The sequence below is a fragment of the Leptopilina boulardi genome, unplaced genomic scaffold, assembly GCF_019393585.1.
Source record: "Leptopilina boulardi isolate dan_hultmark-lab unplaced genomic scaffold, ZJU_Lbou_2.1 LbouV2_165, whole genome shotgun sequence".
In the NCBI taxonomy this organism is placed as follows: Eukaryota; Metazoa; Arthropoda; class Insecta; order Hymenoptera; family Figitidae; genus Leptopilina; species Leptopilina boulardi.
Window position 1 is genome coordinate 2718827 of NW_026137713.1, and position 14001 is coordinate 2732827.

General features: G+C 26.5%; 3 protein-coding genes across 4 annotated transcripts in view; 2 read left to right on the forward strand and 1 right to left on the reverse strand.

Moving 5' to 3' along the window:
- Nucleotides 1-20: 20 nt before the first annotated feature.
- On the forward strand, nucleotides 21-9562 carry LOC127277189 (macoilin-1). 2 transcript variants are annotated; one of them, XM_051298067.1, is made up of 12 exons: nucleotides 21-243; nucleotides 1785-1926; nucleotides 2117-2243; nucleotides 2360-2489; nucleotides 2687-2753; nucleotides 2839-3052; nucleotides 3193-3448; nucleotides 3587-3826; nucleotides 3900-4076; nucleotides 4134-4412; nucleotides 4597-4790; nucleotides 4908-9562. In XM_051298067.1, exons 1-12 carry the CDS (start codon nucleotides 164-166, stop codon nucleotides 5165-5167), a joined length of 2166 nt encoding a protein of 721 aa, XP_051154024.1. In that variant the 5' UTR covers nucleotides 21-163; the 3' UTR covers nucleotides 5168-9562. The 2 variants fall into 2 exon arrangements, with proteins under 2 accessions (XP_051154024.1, XP_051154025.1); XM_051298068.1 differs by having other exon boundaries at nucleotides 2839-3049.
- Nucleotides 9563-10388: 826 nt separating this feature from the next.
- LOC127277191 (40S ribosomal protein S5) lies at nucleotides 10389-12318 on the reverse strand. Its single transcript, XM_051298072.1, has 4 exons — nucleotides 12268-12318; nucleotides 11691-11787; nucleotides 10849-11217; nucleotides 10389-10731 (listed from the first exon to the last, which is right to left on the reverse strand). The coding sequence occupies exons 3-4, from the start codon at nucleotides 11215-11217 to the stop codon at nucleotides 10447-10449; spliced, it is 654 nt and encodes a 217-aa protein (XP_051154029.1). The 5' UTR covers nucleotides 11691-11787; nucleotides 12268-12318; the 3' UTR covers nucleotides 10389-10446.
- Nucleotides 12319-13518: 1200 nt separating this feature from the next.
- Nucleotides 13519-14001, forward strand: part of LOC127277197 (protein FAM102A) — a 44943-nt gene continuing 44460 nt past the window's right edge. Inside the window, exons 1-2 of the mRNA XM_051298081.1 lie at nucleotides 13519-13643; nucleotides 13826-13910. The gene's annotated coding sequence lies outside the window, so the exon portion shown is untranslated. The remainder of the gene's footprint in view (nucleotides 13644-13825; nucleotides 13911-14001) is intronic.

A 14001-nucleotide genomic window follows, 5' to 3' on the forward strand; every position in this document is an offset into this window, starting at 1 on the left:
ATTCGCGAGACCTCGAATCTGTCCGCAAACGAATGACAACAAAAGAGACAGAGACAGTGTGTGTATATTTGAGAGTGAGTTTTTTCGTCAAAGTTTATACTTTTTTCCATTGTGTTGCCGCCGCGAATAACGTTGCATCAGAGTGGTGAAAGTGTCGAAGAATATGAAGAGAAGAAATGCCGAGTGCGGCAAGCTCCGGAGGCCCTTGAAACGCAACAAGATCACCGAAGGAATTTACGGAAGGCAAGTTTTGGTCGCCATATGCGTTTGCATCACAATGGCCGATCTTTAAAAATAACCAAAAACTCGATACGTTTGCCGCTAAACAATCATTACATTAACATGATCCTTTGGAGACGATTTTCATGTCTTCATTCACATTTTCTCATTATCCATAAACATAGCCTATATCCTCCAAATGGTCAATGGATCATTTCCGGATTATTATCGATATTACGATACCTCGCGCGTTTTCTTAGCCTTTTTTTTTAAGATTCACCACAATTTATTTGCACCTGCTCCTTTAAAATTTCTTATAACAGATTCTCAATCCTCGTGTATGTAATTTTCTGTCATAATTTCAATAATTGCAGGTTAGAATAATATCTTTGACAATGTCACTAAATATGTATATGGTGACAGGGATTCTACCCCCTGCGTTGATTTTATAGTCTATTTTTTTTTTTTTTTTGAGAAATTTCTCGATTAACAATTCCATAGAAAAAAAAGTTAAAATCTTCTATTATCATTCATTTTTTTCCCATTTAACAAAATTCTTCTTTTAATTATTCGATAATAAACCTTTTTGTTGCAATTTTAAATTATTTTCTCTCTTAGCAACAGTTCAGTCCATCATAAAAATATGAAAATTAGTTTATGTTATTATGCCATGACAATTCATTTTCTGGAATGATATTAATTTTATAATTTTTCAATAAATTGGCTGATTTTCAAGTTCTGGAGTTTTTGTTTTCTGTTATAAACTCTTCGTTTTTTAATATATTTACAAAAATTGTAATGTAATGATAATATTAATTATTATTAATAGATAGAATTTTTATGTTTTATATTGTTGAAATGGAATAATATATTACTTTTTGTTTTGTCAACAAACATTTTTTCAAATTTATTATTTGTGTTTTTAAAGTTCTCTACAATAATGTGGAAAAAAAATAAAATTTTGATCCGGTTCTGTATTTGTTTATTATTATTATAATTATTTTTATTGATATTTCAACTTTGTATTTTAATTTTTTTTTTTTTTTAACGAATCAGACAAAATAATTTAATTCGTTCGAGTAGATAAGAGAGAAAGTAAAAACGTGTTTATTGGAAAAATCTATATTTGTATAAAGCTCATAATCAATTAGTTGAAAACCCTAAATTGATGCCCTATTTGATAATATTACATTGTATTTACTTATATATCGTTAGACAATAATTCGTTCTGAATACTTATTTTAAAGGGGTGGGGGGGGAATATAATTCACGTAAATAATTACATTTGCATTTTAAAAATAATGAAAAATAAAAATTATTTTAAAACACATTATCACGCTCCCTTGTTTATATAAAAATAGCCACAATTGTTTCACATGGAAGAATTGATTTTTTCATTTGTTTGTTAAAAATTCCCTTTTCATTAATCAATTGTTTAAAATAGCCAGGATAATTGAAGATAATTTAATTTTTTATTTTACTTTAAATTTAAATTGTTTATTTAATTCAAGGTCAATTTAATTTCGAATTCTAATTTATTTTTTTTTATGAAATTTCTGTTACAGCACTTTACTTTACTTAAAGTTTCTTCTACTATGGGCTATGGTGATATTAGCAGACTTCATTTTAGAATTTCGTTTTGAATTTTTGTGGCCATTTTGGCTGCTTCTTCGAAGTGTTTACGATTCTTTTAAATATCAAGGCTTGGTAAGTTGTTTTTCATTTTTTTATTTAATCTCTTTTTTTTAATTAAAAAAAAAAAAAAATTTGTTTATATTTTAAAATTAAATTATTTATTGTGTGGAGGAAAATTTAAATGATAGTTATAAAATTAATAATTTATTAGATACGATAACAATTATTTGTAATTGAAATAATTTTCTTTTCTATTTTTCAGGCCTTCTCTGTATTTTTTATTTGTATTGCACTCACATCAGACATGATTTGCTTCTTTTTCATCCCAGTACACTGGCTTTTCTTTGCCGCCAGTACATACGTTTGGGTGCAGTATGTTTGGCACACAGGTATATGAAATAATAATTATTATTATTGAGAGCAAAAGAATTAATTATTTTTCATAATATAAGAAACATACGTGTTTATGAAATTGATGTTAATTTATTTTAAATGTTTATTACAGACAAAGGTGTTTGCCTGCCAACTGTGATGCTGTGGCTACTGTTTCTTTATATAGAGGCAGCAGTTCGATTAAGAGACCTACGACATATGCCATTTCATTTAGATCTTTGTAGGCCATTTGCTGCTCATTGGTATGTTTTTCCTTTCTTCTTTTTTTTGTTGCCTCTCTTCTTTTCAAGTTCTATTTATTTCAATTTTATTAGCCGCGTGAAAATTTAAATTGTAAATTTTTTATTTATCGAATTTGAAAACAAAATGGTAAATTATTTCCTGAATATTGAAAATAGAAAAATTGATTCAATTAATTGGGAAATATTCTTTTTTTCAGTATTGGTTATCCAGTAGTTACATTAGGCTTCGGTTTTAAAAGTTATGTAGGCTACAGAATGAGACAGGTCTGTAATTAATTTTTTTAGACTATTTTCAAAATAATTGTATTAATATCGAGAGAAATGTGAAATTATGATTTTTTTTTTTTAGAGAAAGCAAAAAGATGTTGCAAAAGAAAATGATTTCTACGTGCAACTGTTACAACAGGCATTGCCTGTTGAACAACAAGCAGCAAATATTCAACAAATTCAACCCCAAGTACAGTTACAAGCACAGCTTGTAGCGACGCCTTTAGATCATTCAAAATCACAATCTCATAGGACAAATTCGCAGTACAATCACAGTCCCGAAAAAAGTAGAGGTAGCATGTATTTATACCTTGTTTTTTTTCTCTTCATTATAAAATATATTTCATTTTATTTTTTGACAAAATAAACAAAACATTATTTTTTTTAAATATAGAATAAAAAAAATATATTAAGTTTTCTTTTTTTCTTTTTGCAGGAGCCGGTGGCTCGACAACGGAAACGAGCTTACAAAACGGCGGCATTCACAATGGAACACAGACTATGTCACAAGCACAAAATTCAGCCACAAAAAATATACACAGAAAATCGCTTGATAAGGGAGAAAAGTCTGAGGATCAACACAATAAACACAATAGTAATGTCTCACAGTCTGAAAAAAATGACAAGAGATTTATGCACATAAATGGTTCAACAGTACCTTCAAACGACTTGCAATTTATCGAGAGAATTGGGTGAGATTTCTTGTTATTTTTTATTTGCATTAATTTTCAATTATAATTTCTATTTTATATAGGAAAATTTTTGAAAATATTTACAAAAGAAATTATAATTTTAAATAATTTGAATAAAATTTTGTAAATTGATTACAGATCGGTTAATGATTTTGACATAAACGAAGTGGAGAAAGATAAATCGTTAAAGGGTGGTAATAGTCATAATTCAGTGAAAACACAATCAAATGGTTCGGCAAATGGAAAATGGAATAATGTCAAAGAAAATCGTGACTCATCGACGACGAATAATCAACGTGAACGTAAAGGTCGTCAATCGAAAGTCACAAGTGACATTATTTCAGAAAACCAAAAGCAACAAGACGAATATTGCCAGAGGTAATATTCATTTTTTGTTTTATTGAATTTTTAAATTCATTTTTTTTTTTTACAAATTGATTTTAAATTGCAGGTTACTAGTTTGTCGTAAGCTTGAAGCTGACGTGAAACGTTTAAAATCAGACTTACAAGCAAGTAGACAAACCGAACAAGAGCTTCGTTCACAAATTAACACATTGTTGAGTGGAGAAAGACAAACGAAAGGCGATTTACAACAGTTACAACATGATAATGATCAGTTGCAAAGCAAGTAAGTTAATATTGTTAAAGAATTATTAAATTTAAATTAATTAAATTTTTTTGAAAGGTTACACGGATTAGTAACTGCTCGTCAAATGGATAGACAGACAATGTCCACTTTAGAAAAAAGAATTGCCGAGGAACGAAGGCAGCGTAGTGCATGCGAAGTGTCATTAGCTTCGGAAAGAAGGGCTCGAAGAGCCGCCGAAGAAGCTAGATCCGCAGTACCACCACCTCCACCTCCATTGATTCGTCAGGAATGCACCGATGTTTGTAAATCTCGTAGAACACAACTCGAGCAAGATGTGAAAAGCTTGCGAAGAGACATTAAGTCGAAAGACGATAGGTATCTAAAAAAATATCAATTCCCGTTTTTTTTTGTTTTGTAGTTCTAACAGTAATTTTAATTTAACACAACTTATTAAGATATTATTTACTATTTTTATTTATATTTGTTATAATTAATATTTTCTTTCCTTTTTCAAATAATGAAAAAAAGAAATTGTCCAACGAGTTTTATAAATTTCAAGGTACAGTTCTTTGGAAAAGGAAGTATCGCGGTGTAAGGAAAATCATGGAGAGACAGAAATCTTGCTGGGTGCGCTAAGCGCTTTGCAAGAAAAAAATACTCATCTGGAGAACAGCTTGAGTGCTGAGACTCGTATTAAACTTGATCTTTTTTCCGCTCTTGGTGAAGCTAAACGTCAACTCGAAATCAAAGAGAGTAAGTTAAAAATATTTTTTTAAAATAATAATTATCATTATTGTTTAATTATATAATTTTAACCAAATAATTAAAAATTTCTTATTGCGTTAATATATTTTTTAATTTTTATTTTAGGTATGATTAGAAATCAAGAGAAAGAAGTTGAGTTACTAAAGGCGAAAATTGCCCAAGACTTGGCTGTTATGCCACAGGACACATTTGGATCGGCATCAAGCTGCACGACGTCGAAACTCCGTCTTGGTAATGATGTTCGAGTTGGTACGAAACTACGTGCAAGTGATAGTTCCTGTCCGGGATGCACAGTTTCAAATCTCGATCCCAATGCAACAGCGTACACACCTAAAGGCTCGTTAATAGCATCTACGGAAGCTTAAAAAAGAAAAGAAAAGAGAAAATCACTCACAATGAAAGAAAACTAGAAAAACAGCTTCCTAAAATTCCTTGTGTGGAATTTTGCGCACTTTTAAGAAAAAACAAATTCAAATTTTGTCCCTTTTGGGTCAATCTCCCCTTCGCCCCTCGCCCACCCCCTTTTACTTTGTACCTAAAATTATACTCGAATCTCGAGATATATTTGTTTCATCTTAATTCGTGTGAAACTCGAGATAACACACAATTCTTGAGGTTTTCATTCTAATTTATTATGAAAACAAAAAAAGAAATGCTCTCAAAAAGTGCGCTTTGCCTCTCGAGATATAAAAAAAAAATCTACCAAAATGGCTAAGAGAAAAAGGATCTTCAATAGATTCCTAAATTTCCGGTGAATTTTTTTTCCCACTTATAAGTGGCTTCAAAAAAAAAAGAAAATTCATATGCTGTGAGTTATTCTTGTAAGATTCGTCTCTTCTTTTTATTTCCATGGAAAACATGTTTTTCCAGACATTTATTCTTCTTTCTTGTTCAGTGTTTGGGAAATCACTTAAAAATAAAATCCCCACATTGTCAAAAAAAAAAAATACTCACAAAATGAGAGATTAATGGAATTATTTTTTTGCTGGTTCAAAATGAAATTCTTTTTCTTTAGAAAATTGAGAATTATTTTTCAAATGGAATTTAATCTTCATTAAAAATGAAGAGAAATCTTAATTATTGAATAGACATAAAATGTCATCTAATTTCAATTTGAAAAATTAATGAGAGGTTCTTTTTTTTAATTATTGTCTACAATTCTAATTTAGGATTTCTTTTTAAATTTAATTTTGTATACATTTTAATATGTAACAAAATTCTCCTTGTAAATTTGAATGAACGATTTCAAATCGTCGTCAACTGATTCTTGACAATTTACTCACAGCATATGTTCATTTGCATATTTTGCGACTTGTTTTTAAAAAAAGAAAATTAATTCAAGTCGCACTTCGAAGCTAGTCCATCGTATAAAATAATATTAAAAAAAAAAAAAAACAATCAATGGCGGGTCAAGCCATTTCAGTTCATTTTAACATCATTAAAAGCCATCTCTACACATATGAAAAAAAGGAGGAGTTCATCGTTCGCAAAGAAACAGGATTTAGGCTTCTTGTTCTCATTGTTATCGTTCCACTCACAACGTCTCAATTCAGTCGTAACTGTCTCGCTCGCTTTTCTTTTAACCCACTTTTGTTACGAATTTTCATTATTCACTGGCGTATTGAATTTTTTTTTCATCTTCATGACTGTAAAAAAAAAATATTGAATTTTTAAAACGTTTTGAAAATAATCTTATGGAAAAGATTTAAAAAGAAAAAATTTTTTTCTAATTTTTTTTTTTTTTTTTGAAAACTGACGAAAAACGTTTTATCGCAAAAGAAAATTAGATGAAAATATGTTTAAAACAGAAAAATTTGAATTTCATTATAAGAAATTCAGTGATAAATAAAACGAAATAAAGGGGAAAAAAAATTCAAGAACCAGTAATAGAAAAAATCATCGACTAGACATCATTTCATAAATGTAAATACACGGCATTGTCATGACAATTAACTTATTACGTGTTGTAATGGCAGTAACAGCCGACTAGTCAGAAGAATGAGGTTCTGTGAGCACAAATATAATTAGATGTTTAGTAAATGTATCTCCTTTTTCCAAAAAAAAAATTCTTTTTCTGAGTCGATATCTTCGCTACAAAACTTTTTCTTTTTGTTAAAAACAAAATTGAAAAGATTATTAGGATTAATTTTGTTCAAAATAAATAATTAAGGATTTCGATTTTGAAAAAAAATATGTGATTTGTGCTCACAATTGCGCACTTTTTTTTACTTGTATGGTCGATTAAATAAGACTTATAATTTAAACAAAATGAAAAAAAAAATTATCTTCTAAGCTGAAAGGCAAAAAGAGAGAGAAAGAAAGAGAGTGATTTGCGTGTCAAAGTCGTTCATTATACAAGGTTGTTATTTTTAATCTATTTATTGACTAAGAAATCGTTCTTAATTAGTTTCGCCAAATGCTAAGACCTTTGATTTTGAAGCTATCGTTTCTTTTTTTTCTTTTTATTTACCATTATGAAACGTAAGAAAAATTCATCTAAAACTGTAAAGCATTCAAGTAATTTATGTACCTGAATTTTTTTTCTTAAATTGCTTACAGTAACTTTTTTTTTTCTTCGGATCGATTTAAAAAACGAGCTTTCAGTTTTGACAAAAAACAAAAACTTAGGAAATAAATGTAATCCTATATTTATTAAGAAAATTTAACGAAACAAAAAGATTTAGTTTCGAGCAGTGATAAAATAAAGCTTTTTTTTTCTTTAAGAAAAAAATTCAGGTCGGTTTACGAAACTGACAATTAATTTAATTAATTAAAATAAAAAACCGACATTATTGTTTGACAATTAAGTTTCTAAAATTTTATCGTTTCAAGGATATAAAATTTATCCCAGTATCGTTAAAACTCAATTTTATCTTTTCAATTTGAAAAATTTGAAGATAAAAACAGTTTTTGAAAATATTATGGTACAATTAGAATTTTAATGTTTAAAAAAAAAATTTTTTTTATCGGTAAAATTTGAATTTATTTTGAAAAATTAAAAAAATTTTATATGAAAGCCAAATAAATTTTGAAAAAAAGTATTATTTATTTGAATCTCTTAATAATAAGTGTATACTCTTAGTATAATTATTCTTGATTTGAATTTTTCTTAATTAGACTTATTAATTTATTTTCGATTCGAAATTTTTTTCAATTCAAATTATTCATAATTTTCGAATGTTTTATTAAAATAATAATTTTAATTTTTACTCAAATTCAAATAATTGAAATTGAATAATTTTTTGGAAATTGAAAAGTATATGTAGGGAATTTAATATACATAATTTGATTAAAAAAAGCTCATGTTTAAATCGAGATTATTTTTTTTTCCTCTAATTTTTAGCTTCAAGAAAAAAAAGTCTTAGCGAAGCTATTTAATCGTACTTAGTCGATTAAAACGTTCGTTTGTGATATTTTTTTATCTACGATATATAAATATATAATTACATTAATCCTGCCTTTTGTAATTTTGCAAAAAGAAAAAAAAATGTGGGACGTTTTATTTTTAATTTATAATTAATTATTATTATTTTTTTTTTTTTGATAAATTCTTTTCGATAAGTTCAATTTTTCTTTATATCTATTCCAGTACTTTTTTTTTGCTATTCAAGCGACGTTCTTTTTATACATTTTATTGTTGTATAAAAAAAGCGATTTTTTCGCGAGGAGGGTACTTAATATTTTTTTCTTTTTTTACTCTACAAACAATCTCTATATACTTGTTGTCTTTTTATTAATATGTTAATTAATATAATTCATCTCTAGATAGTTCAAAGGTTAGCACAAATTTGTTGGTAAAACGGTTTTTATCCGATACCTGCTTCCCATTCTCGAAAGACTACAAATATTACGACAAGTATATCTATATTATTATAGGAATTAGTTATTTATCTCATGAATCAAATATTTATAAATAATTGTCAAATACTTTTTTTAGTTCATCATTGATGACAATAAAAGTTTAATTAAATGATTGTTGTACTTGCGAGAACAGATTAAGAAATTCTGGACTTTGGGGTAACATAATAGTGAATACAAGGAATTTTTTCTCAAAAAAGTATTTTTTCATTTCTTTTCAAAATTATATAAGTTCTTCAATTTAAATATTTTATAATATTTTATTTAATATTTATTTTTTATAATTAATAATTATAAAAAAATTCAGTACTTTAGGGAACTATAAATTGTTTTAATTTGTATTTTTTAGAAATGTTTTTTCAAAAATTGAAAGAAAAGAAAAATATATATTTTTTTTTTGAGAAAATTCGTTGAATTCATTTTTTAAGCGCAAAAATATGTACCGAATTGTAAAGCGCTTCCAACAATTTACGATGTACTTATTTGTATATTTTTTAATTAGACTTAAGTTAAATGGCAAAAAGGACTGGCTTTTTATAAATTTGCCAAGTCATTGATCTCACAAGTTAACGACAAGACACGTAAATGATCTCTCGAAGTGATTATTATAAATATATTTTCAAATAAGCTGAACAGTGGTAGATTCGACTCAGTTTCAGTTGAATTTTTTTTTTTTTTTTTTTTGCCTCCTTAGTTTTTGTATTTTCAATAGAAAATAGAATTTGCCACGATTCAATTTGTAAAAGAAAATCGTTAACTTAAATCTTCCAAAAAAAGGAATTTAAATCTTAATAATTTCTTTTCTTTGCGAAAAAAATGGGAAGATTAAAAAAATGTAAATTTACTTTTAATGATCCAAAGTTTAATTTGTGATTATAATTATAAAATACTTTGAAGAAAAAGAAATTTTGAAATTTATATTTTTCCCTATTTTACAAGAGAAAAATTAAATGTATTTCCCCCTTTTTTTCGACTGATCATAATCGATCCGTTATTATAATATTATATTTAATATCGCTTAGATTAAGAAAGCACGATTTAATTTTGAATTAAACTCGAAAGTACAAAGTACATGAATCAAATAAAAAAAAAAACTTCAGAAGACTAGACCTTTCAAAATGCGATTTTATGCATTGTCGAATCGTAAAATAATTTTTTTTGTTTTGGTTTCTTGAGTTAACTTAAAAAACTCTAATTTTTCTTTTTTTTCCTTTTATGCAAATGTAAATAATGTATGAACTTCGAAAGATGGACATCAGCTCCTTTCCTAAAATAGCGTACTTTTCATGAAAAGAAAAAAAAAATTGGAAATTTTGGCATATTTTTGCCAGAGTGCGATCTTATTTGTTTTTTTTTAAAGTTTTGTGTTTCTCTTTAATTTTGTATCGTCGAATCGATGAGCGAACGCGAAATTAAGAGACACACAAGTTACAGTGAATTCAACACGAGAATTTGAATATCGATGACATGTGAAATAGATTCTTTATCGTTTTTATTTATTTTTTTTTTCATATACCGATCTTGATCTTTCACAGTGTATTATGTATCATCTATTACGATATAAATATTTATTAAAATAAAGATTCCAAACCAAAATGTAATTTTTTTTTGTCTTGAAAAATTGATGAATTTTTTTTGATTATAAGTAAAAAGTTTCGGATTCTTTTTTTTTTTGGAAAATAATTTTAAAATTAAAAATTTGAAGAGTGGAAATAATTTTAACAAAAATTTGTTTGTAAATGTATATACTTAAGTTTATTTCTTACGAATAAGAAGAGAGAACAGTTTATCTGTTTGATTTTGCGACACGTTCAAGTTCGTCCTTCTTCTTAATTGCATAAGAATTTGATGAACCTTTTGCCGCATTAATGAGCTCATCAGCCAAACATTCAGCAATTGTTTTTATATTGCGGAAAGCAGCCTCCCTGGCTCCAGTGCAAAGTAACCATATCGCTTGATTGACTCGTCGCAATGGTGAAACATCAACTGCTTGACGACGCACAGTACCAGCACGTCCAATTCTCGTCGAATCTTCCCTAGGTCCTGAATTTATAATCGCCGTTACAAGTACCTGGGGAAAAAAAAATATTTATTATTTTCCTATATGACAAAAATAACAAATAAAAATTTAAATAAAAGAAATTTGCGTTAAATAATGTAGAAACGAAAAAAAAAAGAAGAATTTTACCTGAAGAGGATTTTCGCCTGTCAGCAAATAAATGATTTCAAATGAATGTTTCACGATACGCACGGCCATGAGCTTTTTACCATTATTTCGTCCATGCATCATAAGTGAATTAGTGAGACGCTCAACAATGGGACATTGAGCTTTACGGAAACGTTTAGCCGCATATCTGCCTGCAGAGTGAGGCAAATATTTTGCATTTTTCTCCTTAACGGCGATGTAATCTTGCAAAGACATATCACTGACTTGTACATCTTCACAATTCCATCGTCCAAAAAGTTTAATTTCAGGCAATTCTGCAGACCAACCTGCTTGCATCGTTTCGGTAGCACCACCACCGAAATCATCAAATGTTTCCATATTATCTCCCATCTAAAAAAAACAAAAAGAGATTAGAATTTTAATTCTTAATTAAAACTTTAAAAATTGTCAATTAAAAAACAATATATTTTTTATATAAATTTAATATTTTGATTGTTATATTAAAAACTAATTTTTAAAATTTTTATGTCAAAAACCTGTCATACAATCAAATTTTGAGGTTAGAAAATCTGAAAAAAACACATGTAAATAAATAACAGAAAATCAAATTCAAAAATTTAATTAACAAATCCTATTTATAAAATAACAAAAAAAATGTAAATAATCAAATATAAAAAACAGTTTAACGAACATAAATAAACATAAATATGTAATGAGTTGAATTCGTGGGACTCGTGAAATTCATTCACCTGTTAAAATTAATCTATACACTAAATTGATTTGTTTGAAATTTAATTTTGTACAGAAATAATTAAAAATTGTTTATTAAATGTAAACAAACAGGTTTTTTTATATTTTCTTACCTTTAATTTGTCAAATAATGTCTCTGTGTCTCAACCACGTGTAAAATAAAGGAGGCGTGCACAGGAAAAGAACAAGACATCTGACGGGCGGAAATAACTACAAAAGTCAGATTCAAATTAGAAATTTTAACACATTTTTTTTTGTTTTATATAGGTAAATAAACAATTACATAAAAACATATATTTCTAAATTTAATTAAAGAATATTCTCTTGTATTTTTTAATTATTAAAAATTTTTAACATTTAAAAAAATTTATAATAATATTAATAGAAAAATACAATAATATAATATAAATAAAATATTAATATAATAATAATATAATAATATTTAAAACATTTAAATTAAAAATATTTCTATAGGAATAATTAAATTGTTTACTCTGACAATTTATATTTCAACGAAATTTAAAGCTGTATTTTTATTAGTTATACTCTTTAATCTATATATTTTATTATATTATTTAATAATTTTATATTATTTTTATTTAAATTTACTGATAAACAATCATTACTTCGTTTAATTATTAACAATTAATTGATTAATTATTAATTAATACTTTGACAGTTATTTCTAACCTCTATTCAATTTCGTGCCACTTCTTATTTTGGTTATATATACGCTCCTAATATAATATAGGAATTACAGGCACATTTTCATTCAAAATTTGAAAGATTCGTATTAGGAGCACATGATGTGCGAAGAAGTGGCACGACGTCAGCCAATCAGAACGCTCCTTTGTGATTTTTCAAATGCTAATTGAAAGTATTAGGAGCAGCAGCCGCAAACAGAGGTGGCACATTCTTATGTATTGGATAGTATATTTAAGCAGCGTTCTGATTGGCTGCCGCTGTGCCACTTTCTCGCACATCATGTGTTCCTGGTGCGAATATTTCAAATTTTGAATGAAAATGCGTCGGTAATTCCTATAACGTATTAGGCGCGTATGTATAAACAAAATAAGAAGTGGCACGAAAAGTAAATACAATTTCCTATATATTTATAGGTTAATATCATCTGTCAAAATAATAATTATTGTAATAATTATTATTAATTATATAAATAAATATTAATTCATTAATTATAAATATGGATTAATAGGAAAATTAATTAAAAATATCTAAAATAGTGAGGTTAACTATATCTTTTGGAATATTGGTTTATTCTTTATATGTCAAAATAATAATTATTGTATACTAATTATCAAATAATTATGATTAATTAAATAAGTGTTAAATTAACTAAAAATGTCTAAAATAGTGAGGTTAACAAAAAATTTAATAAATATATCATTATTCTTTTACAAATAAATGTAAACTTTTATTATTTAACCTCAAAAATAGCAAGTGTCAAAATAAAATAATTTAATTAAACAAAATAATTAACTATCGTATAAAAATAAATTATTATCAGTAAAAAATATAAAAGTAATTCTTTAATTTAAATTAAAACTTATTATATAATTATTATATATTATAATATATATCAAAAAAGTTAAACTGTCAATGTAGATTTAGGGGATCATTAATACAAAAGTTATTTAATTTTTCTTCTGATTATTAAACTTTCCCTTTTTTTCTATAAACAATTTAATAATTGTTTAATTATAATAAATTGTTTAATAATTGATATTAAAAATAACACTCGGTATGTATATAAACATAGAAGGAAGTGGCACAGTGTCAGCCAATCAAAACGCTGCTTAAGGATTCTTTAAAAGCTAACCGAAAGTATCAGGAGCTGCAGCCGCAAACAGAGGTGGCACATTCTTATGTATTGTATTTGTATAATATATTAAAGCAGCGTTCTGATTGGCTGCCGCTGTGCCACTTCCTCGCACATGATCCTGTCAATAACAAAGAAAATCTTATAATATTTATATAAATTATGAATATATTTAAATAATTGAGTTCAGTTTTATCTACAAATTTAAGATTTTAGCTAATATTTGTTGGTAAGTATCAGAATTTCTTATATTTTGTAATGATGTTTTAAATTTTAACCTAAAAAATTACATTTCATCAGGTATTTGTCCGCTACTCTGCTATATTTTTGAGCCAAAATTTAAAAACAAAATTTAATTAATTAAAATTTGTATCCTTTAGTTATTTAACTTCTTTTTTTATTTATTTACAGGGTTAAAAAATGGTATGAAATAACCTCAGTAAAAAAAGCAAAAATATGTTTTTCCTTTCGGCGTGATCAATTCTTCTCAAGTAAGGTGAATATTTGTTTATAAAAATTAATATTGTACATAATTTTTAAATATTAAAATAAAACTCTTCATTACAATTTTATTTAAAAAATTTTAA

What these genes read in the sequence shown, in the direction of transcription:
- LOC127277191 (XM_051298072.1), bottom strand. Translation starts at nt 11,217, where the DNA reads ATGGGAGATAATATGGAAACATTTGATGATTTCGGTGGTGGTGCTACC. An exon ending in CAGGCGAAAATCCTCTTCAG is followed by an intron (nt 10,732 to 10,848) that starts GTAAAATTCTTC and finishes TTTTTTCCCCAG; the next exon opens with GTACTTGTAACGGCGATTAT.
- LOC127277189 (XM_051298067.1), top strand. Translation starts at nt 164, where the DNA reads ATGAAGAGAAGAAATGCCGAGTGCGGCAAGCTCCGGAGGCCCTTGAAA. An exon ending in CTTTTAAATATCAAGGCTTG is followed by an intron (nt 1,927 to 2,116) that starts GTAAGTTGTTTT and finishes TCTATTTTTCAG; the next exon opens with GCCTTCTCTGTATTTTTTAT. An exon ending in TCCCGAAAAAAGTAGAGGTA is followed by an intron (nt 3,053 to 3,192) that starts GCATGTATTTAT and finishes TTCTTTTTGCAG; the next exon opens with GAGCCGGTGGCTCGACAACG.